Source organism: Ambystoma mexicanum, chromosome 1q, assembly GCF_040938575.1.
Source record: "Ambystoma mexicanum isolate Mex_15411 chromosome 1q, UKY_AmexF1_1, whole genome shotgun sequence".
In the NCBI taxonomy this organism is placed as follows: domain Eukaryota; kingdom Metazoa; phylum Chordata; class Amphibia; order Caudata; family Ambystomatidae; genus Ambystoma; species Ambystoma mexicanum.
The window spans coordinates 355,027,371-355,052,026 of NC_090922.1; the positions used below are offsets into that span (position 1 = coordinate 355,027,371).

Sequence of the window (24,656 nt, forward strand, 5' to 3'; positions counted from 1 at the left end):
TCCACAATCCAAGTCCCTCATTCCAAACAACAAAGGCCTGAAAGCAGCACTACAGATAAGTGGACGCTCTCGCTGACAACAGACAAATACTGACACCAAAAAAATAGGGAGTAAAAAGGCTCCCAACATAAATAGGAAATCATGGACACATTGGAGCCGGCCACCTGCTCCAGTCCCTGTAGCTGCACAGCTGTTAGGACCGGTACTGCCGCGTGAAGGCTCTCTTACAGTATTACTGCCTAATTTGACAGGTACTTCAAGGCCATTTTTAATGTGCATGAAAGACGAGCTATAAATACATATGAATTGCAAAAATGTATCTGTTTTAGTATTAAAACATAATTTATTTTCCTACAAAATGGCCTTACTGGGAACGGGTATTACGTTTGTACTACTTAAAAATTAATTGTTAATCCCATTTTTAAAATATGGAGAGTAAAATAGTCCCATTTTACTATCGCATCTGCATCCCCTTTGGGCAGTGGAGGCATGAATGCTGATGGAGTCATGAAATGAGAATGAATCTGCTGCTGGTGCCACGACTGAGTAGGAAGAGAGGGTTTGGAGTCTTCTGCGAAAATAGCTACCCTAAATGATGAAATATGCAAGCAAGGATGTCCACCAATGGGCGAGAGCTTAGCCATCTGACACTGCTGCAGAACCTCTGCCTGCAGTGCTAATCTTTACAGATCTGTGCCCTTCTGCGTCCACGGAGGAAGAGTGTTCTTGGGACCGCGGCCATGTTTTGAGCGGCGCCCTGCAGTTGATGACCACGGGGTCTTGCCTTGAGTTTCTCACAGAATATTATTTTTCCACAGCCTTGAAGAAAACCGTGTTGAAGATGAAGACGTGTTGGCCTTTGCTGAAGCCCTGAAGAAGAACTCCAAGTTGAAAATCCTCAAGTAGGACGTCCTTTCACAGTAGTGTTTAGAAAGAGGAAGGTTGCAGGTGTGCTTAGCCAAACAATTGATTGGTCCATCACTCTCCCCTCCCATCTTGCCCAAATATGAATGAGTGACAGCATTAATTTTAAATACCTTATTCTAGATATTACGCTGCATGGCCTTTTCTAAGGGCTACCGAAGTTTATATTTTTTGTGATGACCTATCCTCACTTTGTTCAGTAGCACTACTCTATACGTTTATTTATTTATTTTTAGTTATTGTATGCTGTATACATGCCATGGCTTTTAGATTAGAACGTTCTTTAAGAGAAGGCCTACAAATCCCATCATGTAAGGTGACGGTGCCATATAGGTCGGGGCTGGTTAGAGGTGAACCAGGTGGCCTGGGGCCAGTTGGCAACTCTGTCCCTACATGTACCAAGTGGGTGCGTAATTCCCAACAAGCAATCCTTGGAAAGATATGGAATAATGGATGGAGGTACAACATTAAATGGCTGCAATTATAGGTCGTAGTTTCCTAGGATCTTGTTGTGTTAAGTATAATATGTGTTTTATGTTAATTATAGAGAATTCTGCTTGTAAAAGGAAAGAAATAGGAATGCGGCTACGTATCTGTAGTATTTTCCTCGAGGGAAAAGAGGCAGATAAAATGAAAATGAATTCAGTTTAGACAAGATAATTCGTGCAGTAATATGCAAACTCTCTGGGTTTCTTCCTTAGACTTTCCAACAATGCCATCACAAAGGCTGGTGTTACAGCTCTTCTTGAAGCTCTTGCACACAACGACTCCATTACTTCAATCTGGTAAGAGCCAGCAAGGACTGTCCTAATGTAAATCTCGTTACAGGTTTGTCAGGCCCCTTCATCAAGCAGATGAGGAGAAGAAGCATGCAGGTGTGTCCAAAGTAGCACAGGCGGTGGTACGGTGGCTTGCCTACCCAAACCCCACTTGGCTTCTGGCCCCATATCATCTGGGTCGTCTCCCTCCATCACTCGCTTGTTACCCAACAGCGCTCCATGGTGGAACTTGTGGACCCTTATGTTATGATAGAACATTCCAGCATGCAGTGTGGTGTTGGGTAAAAAGACAGGCAGGATATCGAGATTATTGATGACACTGGACTAGCTGTTAACTATGCAGTGTGTTTACACAAGCATTGGCCTAGCCAACATTCTGTCTGTTGCATAAGCATCAGATGGACATTTGTCAGGCTCTGTCATCATATGCCCAGGTGTGTGAACCATTGGACATCTATTGCCCCCTCATGGTCAGATAGCGCATTGTCTGTGCCTGGCAATATCCTTATCCATGCCACCACAAAAGCCAAAACTGTTACCGCATCCAATGACTGGTTGTTGTCACACGTTGAACCCTTTCAAATGTAACATGCTTGTGCAAGAGAATGGCCACTCACAGACGTTTAGGAGCATCTACGAATAGGTCACGTTTAGGGATGTGTTAGTGATGACAAAACATGCGTGCTTACATCCATGCTGATAATATACAGGTGTGCAGTTCAGCATCTGACTTTTTGCGTCAGTTGTACGACTGTATTTCAAGAAAAAACATGTTTATTTCAAAATTGCTACCCCAAGAGCACACTGTACTGTGATCGCTGGAGGAGAGATATGCGGTGATTGGAGCAGTTGAACCTTGAGAGGCCTTGATCTGTGAATTCACTCACGTGAGCATACCAAGTGCAGGTAGGCAATACGCAATAGCAAGGTGTGGTGACTGCAATATACGCAATCACAAATGCCAACAGTCTGTGATTAACTGTGCTCATTCCGCAAAGGCCTTAACATTCTTCTGTTCAATCCAGAATGCCATTAACTATCACTGAGCCCGAGAGTCTATATCTAGCATAGGATCCCATAGGATGGCAATTTCTGCCAGCCATGGAACAATCTAGGGCCTATCATTGTGTGCAAATTGCGTAAGCACTGTAAATAATGTATATGTGTGCACGTTGCTGTATGATATGACTGTAAGATGCACCTGTGCACTATACCATTTGTCGGTAAACTAATCAATGATGAATACGCTGAATGATATGCCTGTAACCGACTTCTTAAGATCAAGTGCCTAGATGTGGGTTTTGCGCGCTATACAAATGTTCAAATAAATAATTAAATAAATACTGTAAAGGCCATTCTAAATGCATACGTCCTTTAACGTTCATTGCTGAATAACACTTGTGCAGATCCGCCCAAAACCAATAATTCCATGACACTACGTTCCACACCATTTTGCACCATGTACATTGGATAATTTTGGAGGATGTCTTACACTGGGACACTCCGTCTTGGGAGAGCAAGTTTAAGTAGTTATAACCTGCTCCCTGCAGTTTCGTCTTACACAATCGTCCCATAAACATAAGATGCATTGCCTGTATGGCACGCCAGCCTGTGCCGTTTGGTCTAGAAATAAACATTGTTCTGCCTTTTGTTGATGGAAAAACTGGCTACCACTATAGCATTCTCATCCCAGTGAGCTGACTCCTCCTCTCATCCTGCTGAGGTTGATGAAAATGTACCGTTAAATTCGTTGCCCCACACCTGTCCAGGCTGCTGTTCTTGAAATCTTCAAACTGTGGCACCAAACCGTTTAGGAAAACAAGATTGTTATTGGCCCTATCCATTAGACCTACACAATAGTATCCCCTTTACTACTTACAGAAAATGTGACACTACTGTATGGGAAAGACACCAGCACGGACATTGAAAGGGGCTTGGCACATGATATGTTATGATGGGTTACTTATAACGCGCTTAATACCCAGAGGTTTCTAAGCACGGACCCGGGATTGCTTCCAAGGCGAGCATGTTGCCACTGAGCTATGCTCCCAAGAATGACGAGCTGTGATTCTCCTATTGTGCTTTGCAGTGACTTCTTCCTGTTGTTGCATTTTATAGTCTGTTCCATATGGACCTCAGAGCCTCCCTGTCAAAACCAGTGGCTTCTTCTCTTGGACTGGCTGGTGGGTTGTGCGGCTTCTTCTCTTGGACTGGCTAGTAGGTTGGGCGGCTTCTTCTTTTGGTCCGGCTGGTGGGTTGGGCGGCTTCTTCTCTTGGACTGGCTGGTGGATTGTGCGGCTTCTTCTCTTGGACTGGCTAGTGGGTTGGGCGGCTTCTTCTCTTGGACTGGCTGGTGGGTTGGGCGGCTTCTTCTCTTGGACTGGCTGGTGGGTTGGGCGGCTTCTTCTCTTGGACAGGCTAGTAGGTTGGGAGGCTTTTTCTCTTCGACTGGCTGGTGGGTTGGGCGGCTTCTTCTCTTGGACCAGTTGGTGGGTTGTGCGGCTTCTTCTCTTGGACTGGCTGGTGGGTTGTGCAGCTTCTTCTCTTGGACTGGCTGGTGGGTTGGGCGGCTTCTTCTCTTGGACTGGCTGGTGGGTTGTGCAGCTTCTTCTCTTGGACTGGCTGGTGGGTTGGGCGGCTTCTTCTCTTGGACTGGCTGGTGGGTTGGGCGGCTTCTTCTCTTGGACTGGCTAGTAGGTTAGGGGGTTTCTTCTCTTGGACTGGCTGGTGGGTTGTGCAGGGAGTCGCGGGAGGGATACGGTAGTCGGATTGAGATGAATTGCTTAGTACGTGGCCACGTCTGAACCGAGGAAGCTTTGCAGGATAGGTGCAAATGACCGTGAAACCAAATGCCTGCAAGTTAAAAGTGCTTGGGTTTGTGTGTGTTGTGTGCATGTGGGGTGCTAGAGATCACCTTCCCTTTGTGTTCCTTGAAGGGTTGGTTCTCATCATTTGCTAGGAATTGCAAGATTTACCGGCTGATTACACCTCCTCCCCTGTGTTGACATGTCACGATTTAAGCACCAATCTGGATTCATTAAACACTTAGATATATGTGTCTTCGGTTATTTGGCAGGACTGAAAGAAATTGTGTTTCTGCTCTGAATCTGAACGCTTTAGATGTTGCTCTGGACAAACACCAGTCGGTGCCGTGCCCTGGTGAGGAGAAACACTGCCCTTCCCGTGCCCTGGTGAGGAGAAACACTGCCCTTCTTACTATATCGAATGCTGCCCTGGAAGCTTCGGACTCTGGCCACTGCTCTTTGACGTGCCTGTTGGTACTACTGGGAGCCTTATTTATGGTGGCTTAGAGGGTTCTGACCCTCAGACTTTCCCTACGTATCGCTGATGCCATTGACTGGTTAGCACCCCGTGTCAGGTAGATCCCAGATGGCTGTCATTGGCTCTTGTTGAACCAGCATTGCTAACGCCCTCTTTGGTGTTCCACAGGCTTCTCCCATTTCCCCTCTTCTGTTCGTTCTTTGCATTCAGGCCCTCTAACCTTATGCAGCAGTTCAGTATTGGGTATGTTATGTTATGCTATGTTATGTATTCATGCATATGCTGATGATTTTGAACTTATTGTTAAACGTATGCACCCAGTTGCTCAACGTTCCCCTCCCATCTCAGTCACTGTCTCACAGCGATTCGGCCCTAGATGAGATCTAACTGGAATCAGCTCAACAGATCTAAAGCTTAAATTCGCATTCTTGGTCCTCCCATTTCTATGTCTGTTCTTCTCGCTAATCAGATAACCTGCATTCCGATGGATGTATTCATCTTCAGCAATTGGTAAAGTTGGCATCCTCACGACCATCAGGTGTCTTTTGCCTCACACTCCTGAGGTTAACTAATCGTGCCATTTTCAGTTGCAGCCTTTCAAGCAAATTCTGCTGTTTTCTTCATACACAAGACTGCTCCTCAGCAGTGGCTGCTGTGATGAACTCTTGCCTCAACTACTGCATCTCCCTCAGGTGTTCCAGACTGTGTTTTAATAAGTTACAGACTGCTCCAATGCAGCTGTCAGGCTGGTGGTGGGGTTGGAAAAGTGAAATCATGTTTTTGATGTTCATATATCCCCTCCACTGGCTCAACATAAATGTTTGGTCAGGCTTTTTTGCCCCGTCATCGAACGATTTGTTAAAAGGAAACAAAAACTGTAAATTCTTGCCATGGCGTGATTTGAACTCTGGACCTTAAACTTTGCCACCGGAAGATGGAACCTATGAGCTGAAAAAGCCTATGAGTACCTGATCTTTCATGGGCCGATAGTTCCCTTGGTGGTTTCACTTTAAGAACATAGAGAGGAGGTGTGTGTGTGTGTGTACCTGCTATGTCAGTCCCCTCCCTGCCCCTTAGTGTACTAGACTCGTCCCCACCTTTCTGCAATTCAGGAAGGAACTCAAGGCCTTCCTCATCACGGACTTGTTCATCATCATCTAGGACTTCGTCCCTGCTCTCCCCAAGGGTTGGACCCTTGAGGCCGTTCTGTGCACCCCTCCCATCTTAACAGCTCTTCTCCCCTGCCCGCTCCCCATGGCCGCTGTAAACATTGACATCTTATGTGTGTTTCTCCCACTTCTTCCCCCGACCCTACTGTACCATCTTAAGGTTCCTCCTACTTTTACTTGCACTAACCCCCTTTTGCCTGCAGCTCTGGTTTGGCGACCCTCCCTCCTTCATTGCTCGGTCCCTGCTCCTATGCTATACCCCTTGTTACTAACTAGCCCTTCCTGTAGGTTGCCCTATTACTCTGTAAAGTGCTGTGTTGCTTTCTGACGCTATATTTGCGCTCAATATGTACCCTAATAATATTAATGTTAATAAATCATAATTTGGAGGGACCCAGGTGACCGGGGCCCTCCACTGCTTGCTACTTGATGTGGGTCCCAAGGGCGGTATGGGAAGCATCACCTGTTAACATCCTCAGCACTGAGAGCCTATAGCAGGAGATCATCACTACTCCTACTACTGCCCCTTCAATTTTTGCCCCAAATATATCGTCAACATATTCCGGCACTTGCTCTTTTGTGGAGTTGCAGACATTGACCGTGAAGAAACAAGAAAGCAACACTACTTGATTAGCTCCAAATCGGGAGTTTTTTTCTGTGGCTCAAGCAGCCCATAGTACTAATACCCATAGACGCCACTGCTCCGTGTCAGGCTCTGCGAGTGCGCGCCATTGCATACACATGAGAAGATAGACTCCAATATGGCAGACCAGCCTGATCAAAGCTTGTTCCATGGAATGGCCAGACAACATCGAGCAGAGAGGACGCACCTGATGCTGTACTACACATGCAATATAAGGCTCAAAGCAATTACCTGCAACAGGAGCACCTGATAGTTCAGGACACATCCCAAAGGGAGGGCGCAGCATCCTGTATTAACAGGGGAGGATGGAAGAGTGCATGAGTGTTTAGAGTAGCGGAGAAGCAAGACTGAGTAAATCAGATGGTGCCAGAGAAGAAGATGTGGAGAGAGCCAAAGGGGCAGGAAGAGTAAGTGTGGAGAAAAGTAAAAGTGCAGAAGGTGGCGGAGTTGAAGAAAGAAGTGATGGTTCAATGGAACGATGAGGTGTGGAAAGGTCTAAAGGTGCAGGAAGTGAAGGAGGGGAAGAGAGAGCAGAAGGGGGAGGGGTGTAGCAAGTGAGGAAGAGGCAAAAGGTGGTGGAGGAGCGTTGATACCTTGGAGCCAGAGGAGGGAAATGTGAGGAAAGACTTGAAGAGATGCAGGGCGCGTTTAGGTACAGAAAGGGAGGGTAAGGAAAGGGGTGCAAGAGAAGACCAAGAAGAAAGGATAGTGCAGCCAGGAGAGGGGTCGGGGGACTGAAACTAGAGGGGTGAATGCAACGCAAGGGGGTCCGTCCACTCCTAACTCAGAGGAGACGAGAAGCATGAATGGCTAGCAGCAGACGCTCCAGTTCCTTGGATGTCCAGGGCCAGTTACAGCAAGGCAACGAGACAGCCACTACTATCAGATGTCTTCAATGAGTGGAAGGAGCAATGGGTGTGTGTGGCAGGATGATGAGAAGGCTAGCCAACAAACAACTCGAGGGCCAGAAAGAACTAGAAGCAGGACCCTGGGTAGGAGTGACCATCAGCACGGCGAGGAGAAAAGGTACACGATTAGGCCCATGGGAAATGGAAGCAGGTTAGCACCGAGCACACCCAGAGCAGCCTTCCTAGTCTCCCCCTGCTTCTGCAGACCCTTCAGGCCGCTACTTCCTCATCTGAAAACCCACATGACGCGTCTATTCCACTTAAAGAGTTTATCTGATTTGGGACTGCAGTGAATAAATAACTTTCGTGAGATCTGGCAACAGTCAACCCACCCGACTTGGCCACAAGAGACGGCAGACCTCATTATAGGTTTGGTGGTATTTTGGTGGTAAATCCGCCAAGATACCTCCAAACTGAATTGCCATTACAGCCACTTGGTCCGGCAGTATTTTTGCCAGATTACAAGCGGTGGTGGCGGTGTTAGTCCCCATTTAATTGGGCTCCATAGGACTCCATGGGGCATTTTGGCAGAATTACCACAGCAGTAATTCCGTTGGTGGTAATTCTGGCGATATCGGGCAGAAAGTTGGCAAATTTGTGAATCCTCCAACTGTCCACCCAACTCATAGTTGGGCGCTGCGGTATTGCATACTGGAACCGCAGACACTGGGCCCGTTTTTGACCGAGCCTATTTAGTGACATTGCAACTAAAAGCTCTATGTTTAAATCAGTACAGATTGTGCAATGTTCTGTTTTCCCACATGTCCAGAAACTAAAAACAAAATGAGTTCCCCTTGGCAACCCAGCCAAGCAAAGACACCTGGATAATCTAGCATTCACCTGCTGGGGTTCATGCCACACACTAGTCCCGAGTGCTAAAGCACTGGGTTGCATCGAAGGCAGCCTATCTTTCAAAACTCACATTGCCATGAAGGCCCAAACAGCCTGGCTTTTAGTTAACACTTGAGCGCTAAATAAACATGTTCTTCCCCCATCCAAGCATTAGCACTGCCACACCTGGATGGAGACAGGGTGCTGCCCTCGGGTGCGCCACCTCAGCTCTAGGCCCCTGAAAGCAGTGTAACACACCACTATTAATCTTCAACAAAGAAATCTATGCCCGCCTGTTCCTGGACTTCCCCTCCCAGTGCCAGGAACCTTAAAGCACCTAAACCTCTGCATGTCTGACGTCATACAACATAATCTGTAGCTTGGTATAGTGTCCCGCTGATTCCTGGCCTGGTATGTGCCGTACACAAAGATTATACCAATTGCATTTCCATGTTTGTGTGCGTTTCTTAAAAACAAAGTCCCTTCTGTGTATAGATGCATTTTGAAAATGTATTCTCTTAGGAGATGGCTGATCCGATGTTCTTGATTTGCTTCCCTGCAGTAGTTTCCGCAAGATCTAGGGTCATCCCAAAAATGCAAGTACATTCTGCGCGATTTGTCCTGGAATAGCTGAGTCTGTGGAAAAACCCATTCAAAAACATGTTTTTAAGCACCACCCGTTTCAGCATCAGCATGGTAATGAAAAGTGGCTCGAGAGTGTTACTGTGGCTACTTTGGTCCATGGTTCATTAACATTCTTTTGAACTTTATTGCATGGGCTCAAAGGTGACCAAAAAAGCCAACCGCTTGGACTTTTGTGTAGGCATGGGGTAGGCATTGGCTAAGCACTGGGCTAATGGTAATCCCAGGCCATAAAATTGCAAGAGTTGGAAAATAGTGATTACATGGGAATATGAAGTCAGTACCTGGCAAATGCCCACGTAATACCTCAAGCCAAAACTGTTAGCTTTGTCTTTTTTAACAGGACTTGAGTGCATGGTAGAGATAGTAATGAAGCGTCTGACGGCGCTCTTGGTGAAGGCATTTTTATTACTCTAGCAGGGAAGTCATTTCACCAAAATGCCAGAGGTAGCGGAAGTGACTTCACGTGACCCTTGACCCCTGGTGACATCACAGGAAGTGATGTCATTTGGCCCCACCCCGAAGTGATATCACAGGATGTGATGGAACGCAACCTTTCACCCGTTGACAAAACAGGAAGTGCTATCACATAGCATTGTACACTACAAAAAATATGGTTACGATATCAGTACAATGTGATGTACATTTCATACAAGAATGGATCGCCATATGTATCGTTAAGATCGGTGTGTATAGGCCCATATTACCAAATTACTGTGAATGCAAGCAGACGTCCATGACCAAATGATAATGATGTGTTATTATATAGCGCTTACGCTTAAGCGCTTTATATAGAAATAATATACACCCAATATCACCCAACCTGTGTTGGTACTCATGTATCGACCTCAAAAGGATGAAAGGCTGAGTTGAGGCGTTTAAGAACAGACTAAATCAGTGACTCACCCCCTGAAGTGTGCCTGAAATAAACCTTAATGAGTCTAGCAATTATTGTATAGAATTCCAGAAAGACACATTATTTGATATTCCTAATCTTTCTTATTTAGGGTCAGTGCTGAAAGTGTTTAGACTTTTGTCACTCCTTTTCTTCTTTTTCTTCTTTTTTTAAGGGGCTTTAACAAGAAAGCCAGCCACTCCAGAACTAACGAGCCACATGGTGCTGGCCACAGCCCATGTGCTTGCATTTCAAGAAAAAGAAAAAAAAAACGTTTTTTTTCTTTTTTTTCTATTTTTTTTCTAGAGGTCGCAAAGGTGACCACAGAGGACGCAAGGGAGACCTCAGAGGTCGCAGTTGCGACCTCTGGCGACCCCGAAATGACGACTCCAGTAGCCATTTGCAGCTGTAATGAAACTATTAACTCCCAACAGGCTGCATAGAAATAACAGTAACAGGCTAAAGTTTCCTGTGATCTCTTGATAGAACGAGCTCAAAGAGATCCAGGGAGGATGTGTTTCGGGTAGGGAGTGGGAGTGGCCATGGGGATTAGCATTGCCAGGGGCAGTGAGTGGGTGGGTAAATAACCAGGCAGCCACAAGCTGTGCGTCCCTCCTCACGTCATCTCCCTCGTACCTGTGCTTGGTTGAAATCGTCCTGGCTCAGGGGCGTTGCTAGGGGGGGGCTAAGGGGGCTATAGCCCCTGATCTTTTGGTTGTAGCCCCGGATAGAATCTCCGGAGCTACAGCCAAAAGACTAGCTAGCCCCCAGTCCCAACAGTTCCGACATCAGCTTAGCCCCGGGTCTTTTCCAGACCTAGCAACTCCCCTGGGGTGGCGCTTAAAGGCTAAAACTAAAAGATAACCAGCCGCTATTCATAAGTCCTTGTTCACCAACCCGATGACACAGATCAGTCGTCTCACGGACACCTAACGCCATGGCACTTGTCTAGCTCTGTCGCTGGCCGTGTGTAGTATGCCAACTAAACACATATTGCATACATTACTATAAGTACACGGTGCGATAGGTACTGCTTCCGCCATTGACGGAAAAGGTTTCCAATACATCAATACTACGGTGATAATGAAGCAGGCCTCGTGTTTCTTTGCATAACATCAGCGGAATGTGTAAACTATCTTTGTGCCAAAGCGGTTATGTGTGTCTCTATCGTTTTCTCTCCATCATCTCCTGGCTGTGTCTGTGTGAAGTGCTCGAGCGACCTATATTTGTGATACCAGCAACTCTTTCCACAGAAACCAAGCCCGAGCCCTGGCATTCATGCCCATCTGTTCTGAGAGAGAGGTGCCGCCCAGAATGGAATCCGTTTTTCTGGTCGTTTGGCAAAAGAAGAAAAGGGGTCTGCAGAACTAGATCCAGAATATCACATCTGGCACAAATTGAAAGGCAAAGAAAGGAGGATAAAATACACGTTTTTCCACATACAAATGTGCGCGTGCAGCCTTGCTGTCTGTAGTCAGACTCCAGCGCTGATTCATTGTAATGCCATCTTCGCTCTGGCAGTTGCTGTGTTGCCTCGTTTCCATTAAAAAACAAGCATTGACAAAGTCAACAGTGTTGGCTTGTGTGTAACTATTCGGAATTTGCCAGGCACCGCAATTACATGTACAGGTACTCGCACCATTTTGCACTTGCTAACACCTACAGCCACTTAATACCACTTTAGCAGTGCCTATCAACTGCCTCTCCCAAGCCTACACAAAAGCCAGGATTCCCCTAGTAACTTAGGGTGCGACCCAAAGTTACTTAATTATGCAATCCAGACGTGGACCCCTTGCTCACTATTCTTAGAGAGGCACAGCTCCTCCCTACTGATGAGGTCCAACCAGACCGTAACACGTGTCTGTGGATGCTGTTGGTACTCTTGTTCAGAGGAGAATTGCCAGGCATTTTGGTGCTGGACTGCCCCAGGGCAGGACCAAGACAGATATGTTTTAGATATTTCTCCTCTGTGAAAGATAGTGAGCTAAAGACTCGGGGTAAGTCGGCAGAGGGACTCCCAGGACCCCCCCCATGTTTTTGCATATTTAAGTAACTTTGGGTCTCACCCTAAATTACTAGGGGAATCCAGATGTGGACCCCTTGCTCACTATTCTTAGAGAGGCACAGCTCCACCCTACTGATGAGGTCCAACCAGACTGAAACACCTGTCCGGGGTTGCTGTTGGTACTATTGTTCAGAGGAGAATTGCCTAGCATTTAGGTGCTGGACTGCCCTAGGGCAGGACAAAGACAGATATGTTTTAGATATTTCTCCTTTGGGAAAGATAGTGAGCTAAAGACTCTGGGCAAGTCTTTCATAACCGGGACTAATGTCCGGCAGAGGGACTCCCAGGACACCCCTTGTTTTTTGCATATTTAAGTAACTTTGGGTCTCACCCTAAGTTACTAGGGGAATCCAGACGTGGACCCCTTGCTTACTATTCTAAGAGAGGCACAGGTAAAAAACAAAAGCAAAACAATTTGGGAAAGTGCACTTTGATCCTGTAAAGGTTTGTATAAGAAGAAAGACAGGATTTTACTGAAAACAGATTGCCTCTTTCTTACCTGCTCAAGGTGCATGGAGGATGTGATTGTCGTATCCATACAACGCCTGATCCGCGTTGTGATTCTAATCATTTCCGCTTCCTTTAAGTATGCAGGCAGAATGACGTCATCGTGTATTATTACGCGGTGACGTAAATGCGTATTTGCGTCAAGCAGCCATTTTTAAAATGCTGCTTTTTCTGTTATTCATAATGAAAAAAGTGTTGTTTTACATTCACTGAGTTATGAAAAGATAAAGAGATTGCTCTCTTCTAATCATAAGTCTGAGTTCAGTGTTTATAGAGAACTTTAGAAAATCATTGCCTATTGACAAGATAATTTACTCTATCTCAGTGTGCTGTATTCTTGAGGTGATACAAACAACCCTTAAGATTTTTATGACAGACGATGTAATACAGTTCTTGATGCTATGTCCCAAAAGTCACTCATTTTATTATAACCAATAGGCCATCTCATGTTCAGAATTGAAGCCTGAAATGCACATATCCATAAGGCAAGTCCATTTTGCTTCCCTTCTTCTGAGAAGAAGCTCTCTATTTCATCCTCTCTCTGTGGCTTTTACCTTTTCTAACCCCAGAAACTTGATTTCTTCCATTTGCTTTTCTTGGTGTTCGGAGCAGAAATGGGTGGCTAAAGGGTATCTAAGATCTCTATTTTTAATGGCTCTCATATATTCCAGAAGCCTTATTTTCAATGTCCTTATTATGCTTATTATGTGCATTCTGTGGCAGACGCATTTAATTCAGTAATGAACTGTGCTATAGTTTTACTTTTTCATTCAGTAAAGCCTGTTTTTTAACTCTGTTAAGGATCTGTGGACAAAGTTTACAATTTCCACATTTAAACATTCCAGTCGGTGTTGGTACATTGAAGAACCTACTGAGGTTTATGGGAGGCTCCGTTCTCACGATGTTTGGTCTGATCTGTTGTTTTAATTTTGGGGCTTTGCGGAAGATAATAGTTGGGTTTTCATTCAAATATTTGTTGATGGTTTCGTCTGTCTTTAGAATATTCCAATGTTTTTTTTAATATACCTTTTGTGATGTTGGAGTCACTGCTGTACGTAGTGATGAAATTGACTTTGGTTATTTTGTTTGTTGTTGCGTGTTTATTTGTAAGCAAATGGTTTCTTGGAATTTTTTCTGCCTTCTCAAATGCTTTTTTAATATTTACACTCTGATAGCCTCTTTGCCTGAATTTGTCTTTCACTATCATAGCATGCTCTTCAAATGTTTCTCCTGTACTACAGTTCCTTCTGACCCTCAGTAATTCACTGTATGGGATATTTCTAATGATGTGTTGTGCATGATTACTCTGCGCATGCAGGACGTTGTTCACTGCCGTTGGTTTGATGTAAAGATCTGTGAGGATTTTATCTCCATCGATATATAATTCCAAATTTAAGAATCTAAGAATTCCATCCTTTCTGGACTATCTTTCTCCGTAAATGTAAAGTTATAGTTCTCATTTAAATATTTCACATATTCCATTAGTTCTATTTTACCACCATTCCAGATCATAAGCACATCGTCAATATAACATCCCCAATAGATGATATTACCTTCATTAAATGCTTTGTGTTGCCATCAGTGGTTGAATTCATAGCGGCCAATGAACAAATTAGCGTATGCTGGCGCAAATTTTGCGCCCATAGCCGTACCTTGTTGTTGGCGATAAATCACTTTGTCGAATGTAAAGATGTTGTTGTTAAGTACACATTTTAGAATTTCCAACATCATTTTGTTTTGGTTTAGAAAAAAGATTGGTCTGGTCATTAGAAAGAATTCCGTACTTTCCAATCCCCTTTTGTGTTCAATACTTGTGTATAAGGAGACTACGTCCAGGTTGATACATTTGTAGTCTTTCTACCAAGGGATCTGTTCTAACTGTTGTATCACATGTTTAGTATCCCTTAGAAAAGATGCTAGGCTGGTTGCCAATGGTTGCAGGTGTATATCTATAAATTGGGACATCCTTTCTGTAAGAGATCCTATGCTGTTACTTATTGGGCTACAGGAGGGGAATGTGTCATAGTCCTTTTTTTGGTAGAAAGTATATTATGGACATCACAGGTTGTGTAATGTCCATATATGCAAATTCCTCATCATTCAATAGGCCTACATTGTGCCAGTCTTTACTCATCTTGTGCCATTCTTGTTGTAGCTCCGGAAATGGGTTGTTTGGTAATTCTTGGTAGCAATTTTTGTTGTTAAGATGTTTCTTACCTGGCTTTTAGACTTGATGTTGGGTCTGGGATAACGTAAACAAGCCCACATCTTAACTGCTTCCTTGCTTAATGGGTCCGCATGCACACCTCTCAACCCCATCACACTACCACTCAGATTTCCTTGGTACCCTTCATAGAGTACATGGAATACCTAACATACCTGCCAAATAGTGGCTCACCATTTTCCCCCTATTTCTGCGCCAATACTTAACTCCCCATCCACCTCAAACGAGATCCCACGCAGAAATGCAGAAAGAAGCATTTCTCCATTGTTCTGGTATTTCTAAATTCCCTGCCTTTAGGTTTTCTGCGCCCGCATCAACCCTTCTTCTACACCTTCTCATTCTCTGTTTGATCTCTACTGACGAAGATCTGGGTACATCAGGCATGGGTACAGTTCATTTTCTGGACATACCTCGTACCTGGGAGACCATTACCATGGTAGCTCGCTAAGTATACATGACCTTTGTATTTACATTTACTTCCCTGTGTCGTTGATTCTTTTACGGTGCCTATACACACCTATACACACCACACAGGAGACTCCTGTTACACACCCAGTCCCCTGTACAGTTACTGTATCACACACACCTATCACCACTTCATTAGAGTAACCTCTTACATCTGTCCTGTAGGTTGACATAAGGTAATGTGAATTAACATTTGCTCTCTGAATGGGCCACTTTGTCCACCACACATGTCCACTAGTCATGCTTTGCCTAAGTCACAGCGTCATGTACGAAGTACATCAACCCATCACCCGTCCCATGCACAACCCAAAGATACACCTACACTTGGATAACACTGTCCCTAACACAGACACACAGGCTGGATTCCATGGATTGGCATTGCCAACCCACATGGTGGAGGAAAAGGAACCCAATACCAGAGGCCCGGCCATCCCTGCAACCATGATCACACTCTCTACTCTCCTCACAGGCTTCCTCAGCACTATCAAGTTGCAGAAGCAAGGTTGCAGTGCTTGTTTTGAGTAGCTCTCCAACCTTACCATGAACCTGCTTGTCCCGACATGTTGGCAACGTGTAGTAATGGCATCACCCATCCAGGCACATATGTCCAGCCTATCACACCACTAAACAGCACTTCAAAGCCAGCTGTGTGCCATACAAAAAACCTTTGACATTAACACTGGAATGCAATTGTTCCCACTGTGACTGGGCCAAGGACCTGACCTTGTCAAGGGGAATGGGGATCCCTCTCAACCTGGGACAGGAGGCCTACTAGGGCGTTTACCACAGCAAGTCCTGACCCAGAGGTGGGGTGAGGAATTTGGGAGGGCCTCCGTCTCTGTCCCTTCTAGATGTGCCTAATTGAAGTGCCACTTTTGAGTGCCCCATACCTGCCATACAACATGCTGGCCAGTGTTTTTTCTCTTGTCCCGCAGCACCACTGAGAGCAGGATTCCTTGCGGCAGAGACCCGATCAGGCAGCTCACCAGCAAGAGATACTGCAGCAAATTAAGTCAGTGGAAAGTTAGACAACACGGACCGGCAATCCAGATGCTCAAACTATGAATGCAAACTCTGAAAGTTACTTTGTTTGTAGCAGGCCACCTTTGCAGAACGCTAGAAGGCCCACGTTAAAATAGGGGTGGGGCTTAAGGGTTGCTTTATGGTTCTCGTCTTGCTACTCAGGCTTCTGGAGGAAAGTAATGCAGGGTTTGGCCCGGGGAACCAGCTGAGATAGAAGGCCAATGGAAGGGGAAGCAGGAGGATATAGGAGATCAGGAAGGTCAAGGCACCGTGAGTTGCTCTGTGAGGTGAAGTGTGGAGAAGGGGGACCAAGCCGAGGAAGGATGTTGCAGCGAAGCGTGGAGAATTACAGAGTATTTGTTCCAGGTGAGATATTGGTTAGAGAAATAAGTACTTGGGTGAGACACTGCGCACGTGGTGCGTGAAGGGTGTGACTGAAGTTAAATGTAAGAGTCGGGGGCAGTAAGTGAGAGTAAGTTAGAAAGGTGAATGAGAGTTAAAGGAGGGCGACTGAGATGAGGAGGATTGTAGTGTAGTGGAGAGTGTAGCAGACAGTAGTGGGAGGCGGGAGTAGAGAGTAGTGGGAGAAGGGAGTAGTAGAGAACATGGGGAGAAGGGTGTAGTGTAGTTTAGTAGTGTGGAGAGTATTGGACAGGAGAGCAGATTGAAGGGAGAGTATTATAGAGGGAAGTGGAGAGTAGCTGCATGCATAAGACCATCAGAGGGACACATAGAGGAAGAGAGGGAGAGCAACAAAAGTGGGAGGAATGGAAGGGAGAGTAGTAAGAAGGAAAGGAAGGAAAGAACATCAGGGTGAGGAGCACGAGAGTGTGAGAGGTAAAGATCACGAGTCCTGGCCCACTGGAAGGCATGACACCTTAGGATAATTCTTCATATGTGAGCCCAGGCGAAGATTCACCTTGAAGACCATAGAGGGAGTAAGAAAGATTAGGTGGTTGCCTTTAGGCCATCACCACTAGCCAACCAGATCGCCGACAGTATGGATTACCGATCTCCAGTGACCAGCTTGGGAATTAGGGACGTCTGGGCTAGAGTGGAGGAAGACTCGGGGAAGATGCGCAAGATAGAGAGGGGTCAGTCTTCAGTGCAACCCCATTAAAACCTTTAATAAAAGCCCTTGAGCAGTTTCCGAGAGCAGGTGTATTCCTGTGACCACTTGTGAAATAACTTTCTCTCTCCCCACCCATGTGCCATCAACCTCTGAGCAGTCATAGAGCCACGTCGGCCCTACAGCTTTGAATGCATTTAATAGGACTCTGCATATCTCTTTGTCCTTATGAGACACGTTCAGGGTTCACTGTGATGCCCTATTTATTTCGAGGAGGTAATTGCAGTAGATGGAGGGAGTCCAACGGCAGGGGACTCAGTTGGAAACATAAAAATCAGGGAACTTGCACATCAAATACCTCCCTCACTTGAAAGAAATTGTCATCAAAGCCACCTTGGTAATGCTCCTCCAACCCCCATACCCAGAAACGGGTGTGTTACCACCCCCACTCTAACCTTAGCCTAATGTGACGGTGGGCGGGTTCATCCTCATGCCGTCTGCAACTGGAAACAAAGAGGGCTACTCCCCTTACTCCCTCTTTTATTCGGCCCTTGTCCACACCCCAACACCATCACCCAGGACAGCCCCTTCCACCTGACTGTTCCCATGCTCCACCCTCTTCTCTTGCACTCCCCTCTCCTTAAATGTCCTATGCTGTCCTTCCCCCTTTTCTGAGTCGGGGGGTCTCCCATCCGGTGGGTGTCCACCTGATGTCTTGGGGAGGCATGGGGTGTAAGAGGCCAATTGGGGCAAAGAAAAGGGGTAATTTTGCAGCTGTAAGCAAGGAAAGGGAAGGTTGGCTATAGTAAAAGCAACTCAGGGGAGGTGGGACCTGGGGGAAAGCAGGGGTGGAGGGCAGCGGCCACCAAAGGGGGAGTGGCTGATGCCAACAGGCAAAGGTCAACGATATAAGGGGGAGAGTCGTAAAATGCCAGTCGGGCCGGGGAATGGGGACAAAATTACTGGCCGTCATCAGCAAAAGACAAACAGGGGCGTTTAGGGAGGCAGGTGCTACATGGATGACACAGGGCACCAATGGGTTGCAGCTCAGCGTAGTTCCTGCGGCTGGATACTTGCGGGTTTGGGGCACTATATAAATAAAGAAACAAACAAACAAACAAACAAATACATTGTTAGAATATGATTTTTGTGTTTCTCCTTGACACGAGCAAGCTGTGCTGGCTCACATTGTTGCCATGCAGATGCTTGAAATTTGAGTCAAGCCAGTCGCTTGGTCTGAGTACAGCCAAACTCACCCACCTGTATTCAGCCAGAGGTTGAAGTGAAATGGAACACATCATTTAAAAAAACTAACAAAAAATAGAACCACTTGTCTTTAAAATTCAGGCCATTTAGCTCCTGCTTAAAAGAAATCGCAAACCATCTGAAAGAACGGTAAGCACTGCTTTCTGCAATTTACAGTGCTGTCGAAGCTCCTTTTGTGCGAACTGAAATTCCTTTTGCCTTGTACCGGTCAAATTGAAAGAACGTTAGATTATTTTCAATTACACTTTTGTAGTGTGTGAACATAACTATTCTGTGTCTTTTGAATAACAGTGTTCATTTTCCCTGCACAAGCATTTCAAGGCTTAAGGAAAAAAGTTGGTCACAGCAAAGCTCCAGCACAGTTTGTTATGGCCATGTTTGGGGTAACCAAACTCTGGTCAGTAGAAGTAACAAGCATTGGTAATGCCAATAGTTTGGGCATTTTTGCTGTTCTTTGTATTTTGCATTTATAGGCATTAGGGTGTAAGGAGGAGAGTGCAAAGTTTTAAAGGAGGATACCATATTACAGGTGTGTAATAAAATGCAAAGGGGAATAGGGCAAAGTAGGAATCCATCGATAGAGGGTGCCATCGATGAGCAAGAGCAAATATGAGTGAGAAAGTGTGAGAGTGAGAGGGTAAGAAATAAAGCGCGAGTTAGAAGAAGGATGAGAGGGGGCGGAGAGGGTGTAAGGTGGGTGGGTGTGGAATAGAGGCATAGGGTGGTTGGTGTCTGTGGTGGGGGTAAAGCGAGCGGGTAGGGTTGAGTATAGAAAGGGGTGGTAGGGTGGGTGGTTGGCGGTAGAGAGAGGGGGGGAGTTGGTAAAAGGGTGAGGGTTGTGTGGGGGTAGAGAGAGTTGGAAGGCTGGGTGGTGTGGGAGAGACAGTTGGGTTTTTACAGAGAGTTGGGTGGGGTTGTTAGAGATAGTGGGGTAGGGTGGGTGGGGGTAGAGAAAGTGGGTGGAGATAGAGAGAGTGGGTGTAATGAGAGTGGGTATAGGATGGGTGGGGTAGAGAGAGTGGGGGTATGGTGGACAGGGGTTTACGGAGGGTAGGGGCTGTGGATTCAACTTTGAAACATTGTATTCGAATACTCCAAAAATCTGGTCATGGTTATCGTGGCCTCAGGCCTCCTAAAGTCCAGAATTTCCTTCTTTGTACTCTTTATGGAGGGGTCCCCTGCCCACACTGCCATTCTTTTTAGCCTCTACCCTCCCACTGAATTTGCACCCTCTACTCCAGTATATTTATCTGCCTATTTTCTCCCTTTTTTTCTATGAACCAAAATGAAAATGTATTTTTTGTGTGAGTGGTTGCTCTTTCAGAAAATAGTCGTTTTAATACACTGTGTGAACCCTTTCCTTTCCTTTCCTTTCATTCACCCTGAGAGGCTTTATGTCTCTTACTGAGCATAATAGAGGCACACCCTTAGTGAGGCACTGGATGAGGACTCACTAGGGGAAAGTGTCTGGTAAACCAGTTCTGGATTATCAAAAAGGTTAGAGGGCTCATTCTAGAGTCACATCCCCGATCTATAGACTCAACAAGTGGGTTACCTAACTTAACACCTATGTGCATGGATTGCATCTGTTCCCCTAAAGGTTCCTGCCTCATGGGCATTGCTCTGGGGAGCCACAGACTAGCCCACCCTCATTTGCGCATGACCTTACTTTCATTCAGTTGGTCTTCTATTAGAGCCTGGCCGTTGGTGGCCAGTGAGTACAAAAAGGAAGCAGTCACTATGCCATGTAGTGAACATTGCCGGAGCCCAGACTCTTTCTCCCAGCAAGGGTGGCATGAGCCTAATGGACATGCTTGGCGGGATTGGAAGAGGTCCCAGACAGTGTCTCTCTCGTTCCCTACATGGGGGTCGGGGATGTGTAAAAATGTGCACCGTCTGACCTATATGTGAAGCTGTTTTTTCATTCAGGGGAATGCAGCAAAGCCTTCCAGTTGTAGCTGTTGGGGCTTCAATCGATGCCATTCCCTCTTCCCCTCCCAGCTGAGGAATAAGACCCCACCAATCATCACCCCGCTGGTCATTGTCCTACAGAATTCAGGAAAGGTCAATTGCGTGAAAATCCCTATACGTTAGAAATGGGACTGTTTATTTTTGCCGCTGGACCCCACCACCCATCCCCCCAGAAAACCCCCTGCCAGAAGGGGAGTTGTACCGCTGTACAAAACTTTTGAAGATCATTTGCACAAGCCGCTCACCCAACCTACACCTCTTTAATATGAATGCCAGCACGATTATTTAGATTTCAAGATGAAAACTTCATGCCTCTTTCCAGTCACTCTTTAAAATATATTCTGCTCGAAGCATTGGGACTTGAAGCCTAGGCCACTTTTTTCGGTTGGATGTTTGAAGCATAGTGCTATGAAGCCCTCAGGTCTTGCTATACACTCAAACAGTTCACACATTGGCAAAGGAATGACATCATCGAAAAGAATCTTAAACTTACATGCCACCCCTATTACCAGGTGTGCGCTGAAGTCTCTAAGGCAGTTTTCTGTAAAGCACAAATGCTCTTTGCAGCCATGCAAGCAAAACCTTGGCATCAGTGTTTGGAAGCAGCACCCTTACAGGGCTGTTTACGAGGGAGATGGCCCACGAGGCCGGCAGTCTGAGGCACAAGTGCATTCCCCTGCACATTTACTATTAGTCACATCTACACGGAGCGATTACACTACACGAGAAAACACAAACACCCCATCATGCCAATCGAAGACAAACAAAGCCACCACACTCAAACTAGGATTCCCCCCCAAAAAGCACACTTGTTCTTATATTATAGGGAGCCAATCACTATGAACCTTTTTCTTGGCGAAATCCGAAAACAACACTGGAAGTTAATAGCAAACAAAACACTATTTGGGATGCAACATCCAAACTTAACTGAGCTTGACAGATTAAACATTTAAATAGAACATTAACATTGCGCAAATGACTCTAACAACCAAGACCACAGATCCAAAAAAAGGCACAGCCTGAAAACAGAAATAAAACAAGCCATCTCTGTCTCTAAGACACAGAAAGACGGCAAAACAAAAAAGTTTTGAGGCACAGCCTCAAAGCTTCCGAATCCATGGTTCGCTTCCGTGAATGTTGGGCCTGGCTCGAGACACACGCAAGGATTGGATTGCCATATGGAGGCGCCGGCCTCGATCCGCCCGCTGCCCCCTGCACGTCGTAATGACATCCAAAATACCTTTGTGAAGGCAAGCATTACCGCGAATTTCATGCCACAGGTCTGTACATCAAACCGAATAGGGTCCAAAGCCCCCAAGGCCATGCGCAGCATGCCTGTGGCCACAAGAGTAGAGCAAAACAGTGCGCCAGAGATCAAGGTGCAGACCTCCTTAAACCTTATGCAAACGCCGGGGATGCAGGCAGCAGAGCCAGGCTGTAAAAGTCTGCAGCTTTGGCTCTAAATGAGATCACTATGCCACAGTCTTTAAACATAGTCCACAGGAGTTTAAGGGGGAAAAAAGCATTGGTGCATACGAATAACCGGCATATACTTAAGTGCAGACATTTTGCTTCTACTTCAAACCTTGCACAGCTTCCACAACAACAGCAGCAGGCCGCCAGACGTAAGCGAGAGGGTGAAGGATGGTGCTTTGCCAATTTCATCTCCACGCACTGCATGTTGCCATGGTAACACCATAGACTGCTCCCAACTCCCCTTTCTTCTTTTTTTTGTTTTGCATTTCCAGTGCAATGCGATTAGCGCCTTATTCACACAGCGTTTTCCAGTGGGGGGATGCCATTATAAAACGCTTCTGTGAATTAGGCCCAAGGTGTCTTATGCCACCAAAGCTCCAAAACCAAAAAGGAACATGGAAAAAGGGGGATAAGCAGGGAGAGGGAGAGATCAGGAACAAAGAGGGAGGAGTTTCCGAAGATCGGCAATATGTGGAAATGCTATTGTCTGCATGGATGTGGGGGCTGTGGCAATGGTGAGCTAGTAATTGGCTAGTGTTTAAGGAAGGTATATGCTTTTCATTAAGGTACCAGTTAAACCTGAGTGGCTGTATGACTGACCCTTGACGCATGGACAATGTTAGGATACAAGATTAATATATTATCCCAAACATCCAAAACAGGCTGTAATAGCCTGGGCTTGTTGTGGCTTATGCTGTAAATCATAGCTGAGTCAAGAATTGACCATGTGCACAGGTGCAGGGGGGAGGGACCAAGAGGAGGTTGAACGGTAGACTGAGCTTCATGTGCCCAGAAGACAAACCTTCTTGGCCCCTATAAGATATGACCTGAGAAATCAAAGGAAGTAAGAGTCACTTGAAGAAATGCTGTATGCAGCGGTTTGTGCGTGTGTCAGTGTATGTTGTGTTGGAATCAAATCACACAGGGCCTGAAGGTGCCATTGGAGTGTAAATGCTTTCAGTCAATGCGGTGGTACTGCACAGTTTCGTGTTTCTTTGTGGTGCTGGTCGGTGTGTGTTTTTTTATAAGAGATTGCTTCTGCGCAGGCAAGTGTAAGTTCTAGGAGTATACATAGGCGTGAGTGTCCTGAACAACACATTGAAGTGTGCAGGTTAGTTTATTTTAGTATTTTATTTTATGTTAAACAGCATTTTTGGAGTCAAGGAGTGAAACGTGTGTGGATACCGGAGGTCTGGAGGAGCTGCAGAAATGGCATATGTGAGTTGACAAAACCCAGTAAGAAGAGGCATACAAATTGGGGAACATTGCAAGAGTGGTGATCAGGCAGGGCCAACCTCTTCACAAGTACAAAGACGTACACATAGAAAAGAAAAACTACGCGAGCCACAAAAGAGGCCAAGTGCGTACAATCACCGATGGATAAAGCATGAGCAAGTCTCCTGGGGCAGAAGGAAACTATCCTTAATCTCCTGCACTGAAGACAGAAAATGTTCATCTAAAATAAGATTGAGCCGCATATTTATGTCGCATTGAAGGTCTTATTGGTCAATTGTGTATTTTAGGTGGGGTCGTGCATGAGCCACAGCTCAGTGTTCTATGATTGGGGGATGGAGGCCCCACAACAATGGTGTGATTCCTGCGCAGGCTGCAATGGGGCATTTGCTATGCTTTGGTTCCCTCGATACTGCGAAAACGGCAAAAACGTAGACGCAGCAACTAGAGATACAGTGAAACCATATGCCAAACATAGCACATCATAAAAAGCTACTATAAGAAACAAACATTATGTACAAAAACCAAAAGGGCAAAACTCGATCTACAATGAAAATGCAATTCAGTTACAAAATCAAAATTAGAAAGAGAAAAAGAAAATGAACGGGTGAAACAAAGTTAAGTATAAGTGCGATCAGGAAGGGAGTGGAAGACCAACAAGTGTGTGTCTGTGGGAAAACCCCCATAAAAGCAAAGGGAACATTTGCATGAAAAATAACCATTTGTTTTGAACATTTTCGTCAACAGTGCACGTAGGAACCAAATATAGCCAAGCACTGCATAACAAGACCAAGCAACTTAACACCTGGCATAGCATAACATGGCATATCATATCAAACTTAAGAAAAACAAGCAGTTCAGCCATAGAATAGGGTAGCATTGCACAAACACAACAAAAATGTGACATAGTGTAACAAACCAGACAACCTCTTGAGACCCATTTGAGCCACATTTGCTGCAAAAATACCCCTTGGCACGTCTGCCTGCATCCCCTCACTCCCCGCTTCCTGCTTCCTGCTCGTAGTTAATCCCGGCTCCCCAGCCCACCCCGCGACCTGATTGGCCCTCCAACCCCCAGTGTTTAGCTAGAGCGCGTCACCACAGCCTCCCTGCCTCCTTCTCCTCGAACCTGCCCAGGTGAGTGGTGCCCCCTTGAGACCCATTTGAGCCAAATTTGCCAGACAAATACCCTTTGGCCAGTCCGCATGCATCTCCCTGCTTCCTGCTCGTAGTTAATCCCGCCTCCCCACCCCGCGACCTGATTGGCCCTCCAACCCCCAGTGT

The 24,656-nt window shown here is 45.9% G+C and overlaps 1 protein-coding gene across 4 annotated transcripts in view; it reads left to right on the plus strand.

The window, feature by feature from the left end:
• Window positions 1-24,656, plus strand: part of NOD2 (nucleotide binding oligomerization domain containing 2) — a 561,668-nt gene that overhangs the window by 478,430 nt on the left and 58,582 nt on the right. For 2 of the 4 annotated variants that reach the window (XM_069639465.1, XM_069639461.1), the window contains exons 10-11: window positions 819-902; window positions 1,626-1,709. The exons of 1 other annotated variant lie outside the window; for it this stretch is intronic. In XM_069639465.1, coding sequence (XP_069495566.1) covers window positions 819-902; window positions 1,626-1,709 — 168 coding nt within the window. Of the gene's footprint in view, window positions 1-818; window positions 949-1,625; window positions 1,710-24,656 lie in introns of those variants that run through there. One more of the 4 variants, XM_069639467.1, reaches the window with a different exon arrangement.